The sequence below is a fragment of the Ranitomeya imitator genome, chromosome 2 (assembly GCF_032444005.1).
Source record: "Ranitomeya imitator isolate aRanImi1 chromosome 2, aRanImi1.pri, whole genome shotgun sequence".
In the NCBI taxonomy this organism is placed as follows: Eukaryota; Metazoa; Chordata; class Amphibia; order Anura; family Dendrobatidae; genus Ranitomeya; species Ranitomeya imitator.
The window spans coordinates 325,938,301-325,949,250 of record NC_091283.1 but is presented as its reverse complement, the minus strand read 5'-3'; the positions used below and the strand labels follow the sequence as shown (position 1 = coordinate 325,949,250).

Here is a 10,950-nt window from a genome sequence, read left to right as displayed (position 1 = left end):
TGCACCCCATGATCCTGTTTGCCTTGGCAGCTGCTGCCTGGCACTGGCTGCTCCAGGTAAGTTTATCATTAACTAGGATCCCCAAGTCCTTCTCCCTGTCAGATTTACCCAGTGGTTTCCCGTTCAGTGTGTAATGGTGATATTGATTCCTTCTTCCCATGTGTATAACCTTACATTTATCATTGTTAAACCTCATCTGCCACCTTTCAGTCCAAGTTTCCAACTTATCCAGATCCATCTGTAGCAGAATACTATCTTCTCTTGTATTAACTGCTTTACATAGTTTTGTATCATCTGCAAATATCGATATTTTACTGTGTAAACCTTCTACCAGATCATTAATGAATATGTTGAAGAGAACAGGTCCCAATACCGACCCCTGCGGTACCCCACTGGTCACAGCGACCCAGTTAGAGACTATACCATTTATAACCACCCTCTGCTTTCTATCACTAAGCCAGTTACTAACCCATTTACACACATTTTCCCCCAGACCAAGCATTCTCATTTTGTGTACCAACCTCTTGTGCGGCACGGTATCAAACGCTTTGGAAAAATCGAGATATACCACGTCCAATACACGTATACCTGTATTGATGTAATCATTTTCTGGGTTTTTCCTGGTGTTTTCAATTGGTGTTTTTTAGTGTGTTAATTTTTAAAGATTTTCTAATAAAGTTTATACTTATTTTTCCTATATGCTCCTGTTGTCCTCTTGCATTTAATATAGTCTATTGGGAGTAGGTGATAGAGGGGCCTGGATATTATCCTGGCCACCTTACATTATGAGTCTGGGTTTTTGTGCAGTATTACTTAACATATGCAGGTTCTAACTATCAAATAGATACTCTGGGTAGAGAGTGACTGAGTTATTCTGAGGATTTTGCCCATATATAGTTACATAGTTACATAGTTATTAAGGTTGAAGGAAGACTATAAGTCCATCTAGTTCAACCCATAGCCTAACCTAACATGCCCTAACATGTTGATCCAGAGGAAGGCAAAAAAAACCCATGTGGCAAAGAGTAAACTCCACATTGGGGAAAAAAAATTGAGGATGATACTGCATACCGTGGGATTGTATGAGTTGTCTCAGGCCAAAGGTGTAGATGGAGAAGAGTGGGGTCCTAGAACAGAGCCTTGAGGAAAGCCGACAGACAAGAGGCGGAGTGAGGAGGTGGTGTGGGGGAGGGAGACACTGAATGTTCAGTCTGTCAGATATGACGAGATCCAGGATAGGGCCAAGTCTGTGATGCCAAGAGATGAGAAGATCTGTAGCAGAAGGGAGTGGTCCACCGTGTCAAAGGCAAAAGATAGGTCCAGGAGAAGGAGGACAGAGTAGTGTTGCTTGCTCTTGGCAGTTAATAGGTCATTGGTGACTTTAGTTAGGGCAGTTTCAGTTGAGTGATGGGGTCGGCAGCCAGATTGTAACCGGTCAAAGAGGGAGCAGGAGGAGAGGTGGGAGGACAGTTCAAGATGGACATGTTGTACCAGTAATTTTGAGGCATAAGGGAGAAAAGATAACAGGCGATAGCTAGACACAGAGGATGGGTCGAAGGAAGGCTTTTTGAGGTTGGGTGTGATCTTGGCATGTTTGAAGGATGAGGGGAAGACACTTGTGAGTGAGAGGTTGAAGAGCTGTGTTAGGGTTGGGATGACGACCGTGGCAAGATTAGGGATGAGGTGGGAGGGGAGCAGGTCAAGCGTGCAAGTGGTGAGGTGTGATCTTGACAGGAGGGTGGAGAGCTGATCTGCCATGGTGAAGCTGGTTTTGGAGGTGCAGGGTTGAGCAGCTAAGAGGGGCATTGGGCGCTGTGGGCCAAAGCTTTCTCTGATCATATCGATCTTCTGTTTAAAGATATAGGCAAAGTCTTCAGCAGAAATGAGAGGGGAGGGAGGGAGTGCAGTTATGGTTCATTTGGCCAAATCTAAGTCTAAGTATAATCAGACTGTGATCTGAGATCCCTTTATTATCATGCTTTATGTCATCTACCTACGTAGCGTAGCTAAACTACTGGATCCAAATATATAGTCTATACGGTATAGAGTGCGTCTAGTAGATGAGTGACAAGTATATGCCTTCACCTTAGGATGATGCATCCTCCATAGATCTAGCCACCCACTACCCTCTATGAACAGTGCTAGCTGAGACGAAGATGGAGAAGGGGTCCCTCCAGATGTCCCACCATCCAGCCTAATTCTGTCAAGACAATTGTCCATGACTAGATTAAAGTCTCCCATGCATATAACGTGTGCATCCGAATAATTTAAAGCAAAGCTCATTGCCATTGGAAGAACCGAGACATTGACTGGGGGACGATTATAAACACACAATATAACGTACCTACTTAAATTTATCAATGCATGGACAAAAATATCAAACAAGAAAAAATTCGGCACAAAGCCATAGCCAGCTCACCAACCAGACCATCAGACACGGAGCACGGAAATTTGTCCTGACCCAGACGCGGAGCAGCTGCGATGTATAAAAACGTAGATGATTCAGCTCCAGTAAAATGATGAAATTCTTTATTAGTCCATCGTAATTAATAAAAGGACAATCCTTACAGATAGTGGGTAAACACAGGTGATTACATTGATAATGGCAACGCGTTTCGATCACAGAAGATCGTACAGTACTCATGCCCATACGATTTCCCAAATGAATGCTACAATTATAGCATCCCTGGACCTATCACAAACCATTTACTGGTCACATGACAAATTGAAAGGTCCTGAAATCTCTAACGTCCGACAATTCGAAAGCAAATGCAAGAATAAAACAATACAAAAAAACGTGACAATGTGAATTTAAAATATTCAACACTAAAACATTAACAATAATGATACAAAATTTCATTCCTTTTGTTCAAACCTACGGGAAAACGGGTATTCAAATTGTAAATCCAGAAAGCCTCTCTGGTGAGTAGGCGTCTGTTGACATCACCCCCACGGCTATGAGAATACATTTTTTCAATGCCATGAACTCTAAGGGTTGTGGTGTCACCTTTGTGTTTAGTACTAAAATGCTTAGAGACCATTGAGATGTTTCTGTTTGTAGTGTTGCAACTATTTGCATCCCTAAGATGTTCTGTGCAACCAATGTAGGATACTTGGCATGCCATACAGTCTATTTTATATACTACATTTTTTGTGTGGCAATTGATGAAGCTATTTATGTTATAACTTTTATTTTTTTCTGAATCTTGAAAAGTGCTACCCAGATGCGAATGTGCGCATGTACTGCATGCCGTGGTACCACACTTAAAAAAAGCTTTGCAATCAAGCCATGTGTTAGATTTGGGTTTGGACAGAGTTGAATTGGGGGCAATTATATCTCCGATGGTTTGTGCTCTCCTAGTTACCACACTTACTCCATTTTTCAAAATGTCCATGAGAGTGTGATCCTCAAACAAAATAGGTAACCTTTTATTGATAATCTTTTTAATTTGGCCATACTGTGAGCTAAATTGTAAACGTACATGAGGCTTGATGTTATATTTCTTTTTTGTTGACCCACTATTCATATTTGGCACCCACTTCAACTCTGTCCAAACCCAAATCTAATAGTCATCAAAGCAAAAGGTGCCTACTTTGAAGAACCTAGAATATAAGACACAATTTCAGTTGCTTCACACTTTTTTGTTAAGTATATAATTCCACGTGTTAATTCATAGTTTTGATGCCTTCAGTGTGAATGTACAATTTTCATAGTCATGAAAATACAGAAAAATCTTTAAATGAGAAGGTGTGTCCAAACTTTTGGTCTGTACTGTATATACTTGTCTAGGCACAGTAATATAGAGGAGTGCAGACAGCTCCGAGTATTTACAGTAGTAAGGTAGAGTGCTGGGTTTCATGGCAAATCCGAAACTGTTGCACAAGTCCTGTGTAGCAGAATGAGCTGCAGCATCTGCAGGGATGGCAACAAGAGTCCAGAGACACTTCCAACAAAGTAGACACTCCAGCTCCAGCAAGATGGATAAAAAGTTGCAAATTTTATTAATCCAAAGTGGCAATAAAAGCAGAAAAATTCCTTACAACAAGTGGACCAGACAGGTGATTGTAAGAATACGGCTACGCGTTTCGACCTATAGCGGTCTTACACATGCCCATGCAGCTCCAGGAATGAGCGCGCTATATCTCCCATACAGGCTTAAGACACGCCCCCCATATCACATGACAGGTTCGTAAGGTCCTAGAGCTACAAATGTCTGAACATATTAAAAATAGACTATAACATACACAACATACTAAAACACTAACAATAGTGATACATAATTTCACTTTTCTTGTTCATGCCTGCAGGATAACGAGTATTTAGATTGTAGATCCAAAAAGCCTCTCTAGTGAGCAGGCGTCTCCTTGAATCTCCTCCACGATGTGACATATACACTTTCTCAATTCCCTGCACCCTTAGAGCGGTGATATCCCCATTATGTTGTAAATTAAAATGTCTCGATACCATAGAGACATTTTTATTTGTATTTCTTATATTGGGGTTAATAGCGTCTCTAATGTGTTCAGTTATTCGAGTTTTTAATTTACGTGACGTACTCCCTATATAAGAGATCTGGCATAATATGCAATCTACCTTATATACCACATTTTTCGTATGGCAATTTATAAAACTATTTATTTTATACTCTTTGGTATTATCCGAATTCTGGAAAATGTTACCTACTTGTATATGTGCACAGGTGCTACATGCAGAAGTCCCACATCTAAAAAAAACCTTACATTCCAGCCATGTACTGGATCTGGGTTTATTGGAAACAGAGGAAGAATTTGGGGCAATTGAATCACCAATAGTACGTGCCCTTCTCGCTACCACATTTATTCCATCCTTCAAAATATCCGACAATATTTCATCCTCATATAGGATAGATAATCTCCTGTTGATAATACCTTTGATTTGATTGAATTGGGAGGAAAATTGCAAACACACATAAGGTTTTTTTTATCATACTTCTTCTTTCTTAATAGATTATCACTATTTGGAACTAATAAATCCTCCCTCCGTTTTCTATTGACTACGTTTGCGGCTCTTCTTAAAGTCCAACTAGGGTATTTACGGTTTTTAAATTTGTTGAAATCTTTAAATAATATTGTCATCAAGAAAAGTGATAAAGGTGCATTAATAGTGGTTATGAATGAGAAGGACTATAAGGAGAAAATATATGAACTACTGTCTGATACATCCACTTATAAAAAAACTTGGAAGAAATCCAACCAAAGGCATCAATGCCAGAATCGCCATTTTGATTGAGGAAGGGGTTAGTTTGGCGGTCATAAATAAAAAACAGGCTGACTACTTATATGTGGAGTCCCCCAGATTACCAATTATGTATGGACTCCCCAAATTACACAAAGGGGATGGTTTTCCGGCAATGCGTCCCATTATATCGGGAATTGGATCTATGTCGGAGCACTTATGTGAGTGGATGGACTCACTATTACAACCCCTTGTCATGAGAATGCCGGGATATATCAAAGACTCGAGGGCAGTTCTAAAAACGCTTTCGGACTGGACTTGGAAAAAAGAGTTTAGTTGGTTAAGTTCGATGTCGTGTCTCTTTACACGAGTATACCGCATGATATAGCTATGCAAGCTGTCGAGTTCCATCTAAAAGACTATGGAGAATACTCTGAGGATTTGATTAATTTTACTTTGCAGGTTTTATCCTTCCTCATGCAGAATAATATTTTTTCGTTTGACAATGAAATATATGTCCAGAAGTCGGGAGTCCCTATGGGAGCTAAATACTCACCGTCTTTGGCCAATTTAACCATGGCATTTTGGGAGCAAAAATGTATGTTCTCTGCCGATCATCCTTTTGTTGAATGCATCTCCTGGTATGGCAGATACATCGATGACACCCTCATTATTTGGGGGGGCGATGTGTCTGCCATACCGGGATTTGTAGAATACATTAATTCTAATGATTGCGGTATCGAGTTCACTTTTGTTTGTGATCAGTTTAATATTTCATTTTTGGATCTGGATCTGTGCGGATGTGTTGGGGAGAAAATTATAAGTAAGACGCATACAAAACCCATTAGTGGGAACACAATTAGATCCATACCTGTGGGAGAATTTATTAGGTCCAAACGCAATTGCAGTGGAGAGGAGGATAGACAGAAGGAATTTAATAAATTAAACAACAAATTTAAAAACCGTAAATACCCTAGTTGGACTTTAAGAAGAGCCGCAAACGTAGTCAATAGAAAACGGAGGGAGGATTTATTAGTTCCAAATAGTGATAATCTATTAAGAAAGAAGAAGTATGATAAAAAACCTTATGTGTGTTTGCAATTTTCCTCCCAATTCAATCAAATCAAAGGTATTATCAACAGGAGATTATCTATCCTATATGAGGATGAAATATTGTCGGATATTTTGAAGGATGGAATAAATGTGGTAGCAAGAAGGGCACGTACTATTGGTGATTCAATTGCCCCAAATTCTTCCTCTGTTTCCAATAAACCCAGATCCAGTACATGGCTGGAATGTAAGGGTTTTTTTAGATGTGGGACCTCTGAATGTAGCACCTGTGCACATATACAAGTAGGTAACATTTTCCAGAATTCGGATAATACCAAAGAGTATAAAATAAATAGTTTTATAAATTGCCATAAGAAAAATGTGGTATATAAGGTAGATTGCATATTATGCCAGATCTCTTATATAGGGTGTACGTCACGTAAATTAAAAACTCGAATAACTGAACACATTAGAGACGCTATTAACCCCAATATAAGAAATACAAATAAAAATGTCTCTATGGTATCGAGACATTTTAATTTCCAACATAATGGGGATATCACCGCTCTAAGGGTGCAGGGTATTGAGAAAGTGTATATGTCACATCGTGGAGGAGATTCAAGGAGACGCCTGCTCACTAGAGAGGCTTTTTGGATCTACAATCTAAATACTCGTTATCCTGCAGGCATGAACAAGAAAAGTGAAATTATGTATCACTATTGTTAGTGTTTTAGTATGTTGTGTATGTTATAGTCTATTTTTAATATGTTCAGACATTTGTAGCTCTAGGACCTTACGAACCTGTCATGTGATATGGGGGGCGTGTCTTAAGCCTGTATGGGAGATATAGCGCGCTCATTCCTGGAGCTGCATGGGCATGTGTAAGACCGCTATAGGTCGAAACGCGTAGCCATATTCTTACAATCACCTGTCTGGTCCACTTTTTGTAAGGAATTTTTCTGCTTTTATTGCCACTTTGGATTAATAAAATTTGCAACTTTTTATCCATCTTGCTGGAGCTGGAGTGTCTACTTTGTTGGAAGTGCTGCTGCTGGACGTCTGGATCAGGACGGGCTCCTGTGCTCCGCTTTCGATGGTCTGGTTGGTGAGCTGGCTGCGACTTTTTTAGTCGTTTTTTTTTAAGAGTCCAGAGACCCTTGAAATGGCGGGAACCGACGGACCAGCTATATTATCAATAAGGGAGCGCTGAGCTCATTTCTCAGAGCTCACACCGTGCTTCCCCTCAGGTACCTCCAGGATAGAGCCGCACTGCTCCGTCAGTCCCTCCAGGAGCAAAGTCCACAGCTCCATGCCTCCTGCCACTGGAGCGCACAGTAGAAAATGTCCACCTTCCTCCACAGGCCTTATGTCCCATCAGAGTTTCATCAGAACCCGACACGCCAGAGCCACGCGCCGCACTTCTCCAGGAGCCGGAGACCTCCAGGAGTCCAGGGAACTACACTGCTTGCAGGTAAACTCACTCAGGGCTTTAACAATTTCAGGATTGTGACATGATTATAGGAGCTCTGTCTGGACATGTCCTCTCAGCTCCACTACACCGCCACTCCCTCCTGTGTGAATTCTTTGGTGGCTACAAAGATGGTTTCTTCACAAAACATTTTCCACATTATGAACATGAAAATGGCTTCTCCCCTGTGTGAGTTCTTTGGTGTGTAACAAGATGTGCTTTCTGGTTAAAACATTTCCCACATTCTGAACAGGAAAAAGGCTTCTCCCCTGTGTGGGTTTTCTGGTGGCTATCAAGATTCGCTTTCCTGTTAAAACATTTCCCACATTCTGAACAGGAAAAAGGCTTCTCCCCTGTGTGGGTTTTCTGATGGCTAACAAGATTCACTTTGTGGTTAAAACATTTCCCACATTCTGAACAGGAAAAAGGCTTCTCCCCTGTGTGGGTTTTCTGGTGGCTAACAAGATTCGCTTTGTGGTTAAAACATTTCCCACATTCTGAACAGGAAAAAGGCTTCTCCCCTGTGTGAGATCTATGATGTCTGACAAGAACTGATTTATCTAGAAAACATTTCCCACATTCTAAACAGGAAAAAGGCTTCTCCCCTGTATGAGTTTTTTGGTGGGTAACAAGATGTGCTTTGTGGTTGAAACATTTCCCACATTCTGAACAGGAAAAAGGCTTCTCCCCTGTGTGAGATCTATGGTGTCTGATAAGAACTTTTTTTTCTGTAAAACATTTCCCACATTCTGAACAGGAAAAAGGCTTCTCTCCTGTGTGGGTTTTCTGGTGGCTAACAAGATTCGCTTTCTGGTTAAAACATTTCCCACATTCTGAACAGGAAAAAGGCTTCTCCCCTGTGTGAGATCTATGATGTCTGATTAGACCTGATTTATCTAGAAAACATTTCCCACATTCTGAACAGGAAAAAGGCTTCTCTCCTGTGTGAGTTCTTTGGTGGGTAACAAGCTGTGCTTTCCGAATAAAACATTTCCCACATTCTGAACATGAAAATGGCTTCTCCCCTGTGTGAATTCTCTGGTGACTGACAAAATCTGATTTCTGGTTAAAACATCTCCCACACTTGGAACAAGAAAATATATTGTCTGCTTTGTGAAGGTTTTGTTGTTTGAGAAAGGACTTTACTAGGGGAAAACTATTTTCATATTCTGAAAATGAAATTGTCTTCATTGCTTTAGGAGAAGTTTGTTTTTTAATGCTAATTTTGTAACTTTGATTTTCCTTAGTAGTAGGTAATGAATCAGAAGATGGGACCTGTTCCAAAGGATCAGATGACAGATCTTTGCTGTGAAGGGATGATGGTGTATCTGGAGTTATGGCATTCACTTCAATTGTATCCTGTGGGATCTCAAGATCATCTGATTTAAACATTGAAGATGTCAGCTGTCCTGCTGATCTCCTGTTACGGTCATCTGCCAAGAATAAAACCAATTATTATTTTAGAATAAAATATCCTTGAATTCTATATTTTTGAACATTTCTACTTAAACCATCTGTAAAAATGGCAAGTTATGCAAAATTATTGAATTATTCAACAAGACACTAACAGTTTACAGTTAAAGAAGTTGTCCACTACTATAAAGTTTTTTTTTTTTCATAAATCTTGCTATTATGTGCCACTGAAAACATCTACTGTGTTTATTTTAGCAATATTACCTGTTATCATGCTGTAGCAGCACATCTTCAGTGCTGGATTCAGCTCTCATGGGGTTAATCGACAACTTCCTTATTGTGCCCTAATACTACAAGTTCCATGATGCATTGCACTGCCACTAAGCCCGAACCTAGCACACCCACTCCAAAAACACACCCAAACCCCTCCCCCCTCTCCCTCCTCTCTCTTCAAAAAGATGTGTGGTGTCATTTCTGTCCAACTCCTCTTTTACATTTGTCCAACCCACACTCCATTACACACAGAGATAGATAGATAGATATTAGATAGATAGATAGATATTAGATAGATACTAGATAGATAGAGAGATAGATACTAGATAGATAGATAGATAGATAGATAGATAGATAGACACAGACAGATAGATAGAATTAGATAGATATGGGATGGATAGATAGATACATACAGATATATCTATATTAACAAAAATCCCAATCTCATAGCGCTAGTCTGAACCGGCAGACAAAAGAAATTTTTTTGTGCCCCCAGACAGATCAAAGAAACTCCATAGAATACATGTATAAATCGGAGAACAAAAGGAGCATGAAGTAAGAGTATTTTATAATAAACAAGTGTCTTTATTGGTACAAAAAATAGCTAAAAAACAGTAATACAGTCCAATAGGAGGTGTGCCCAAACAAGCACAGGAAAGGGGACCACCCCCCCGTAACCCCCATACAGATACTCAATGAATACCAGAGGGAAAACAAGAGAAAAACCCCCACATCACATCACATGATGAGTAAACCCACATATCCCTCAGCTAGTATAACGAGGTGACCAAGTAACAGGCTATGTAAGTAATAATGGCAAGACAGAGCTGAAGGGTAGGCTTACCAATGGAGGGCACAGGAGGGGGTCCCACCGGACAAGAAAAAACGCCCCGACACGCGTTTCGTGGCTAGAAAGCGCCGCTTCCTCAAGGGGAAGTGGCGCTTTCTAGCCGCGAAACGCGCGTCGGGGCGTTTTTTCTTGTCCGGTGGGACCCCCTCCTGTGCCCTCCATTGGTAAGCCTACCCTTCAGCTCTGTCTTGCCATTATTACTTACATAGCCTGTTACTTGGTCACCTCGTTATACTAGCTGAGGGATATGTGGGTTTACTCATCATGTGATGTGATGTGGGGGTTTTTCTCTTGTTTTCCCTCTGGTATTCATTGAGTATCTGTATGGGGGTTACGGGGGGGTGGTCCCCTTTCCTGTGCTTGTTTGGGCACACCTCCTATTGGACTGTATTACTGTTTTTTAGCTATTTTTTGTACCAATAAAGACACTTGTTTATTATAAAATACTCTTACTTCATGCTCCTTTTGTTCTCCGATTTATACAGATATATCTATATATCTATATATCTATTTCCATAGATATGTCCATATCCATGTTTCTAAACCCCTTCACCCCTGGAGCTTTTTTCATTTATCGCTCCCCTTCTTTCCAGAGCCATAATGTTTCCATCAATATGGCCATGTGAGGGCTTATCTTTTGCGGGACAAGTTCTACTTTTGAACGACACCATTGGTCTTACC

General features: G+C 40.4%; 1 protein-coding gene across 1 annotated transcript in view; it reads right to left on the bottom strand.

Moving 5' to 3' along the window:
* Positions 1-7,258: 7,258 nt before the first annotated feature.
* The window catches only part of LOC138663533 (oocyte zinc finger protein XlCOF22-like), a 49,837-nt gene continuing 46,145 nt past the window's right edge, over positions 7,259-10,950 (bottom strand). Inside the window, exon 7 of the mRNA XM_069749774.1 lies at positions 7,259-9,166. Within this exon, the coding sequence (XP_069605875.1) occupies positions 7,893-9,166 (1,274 nt within the window). The 3' untranslated portion in view covers positions 7,259-7,892. The remainder of the gene's footprint in view (positions 9,167-10,950) is intronic.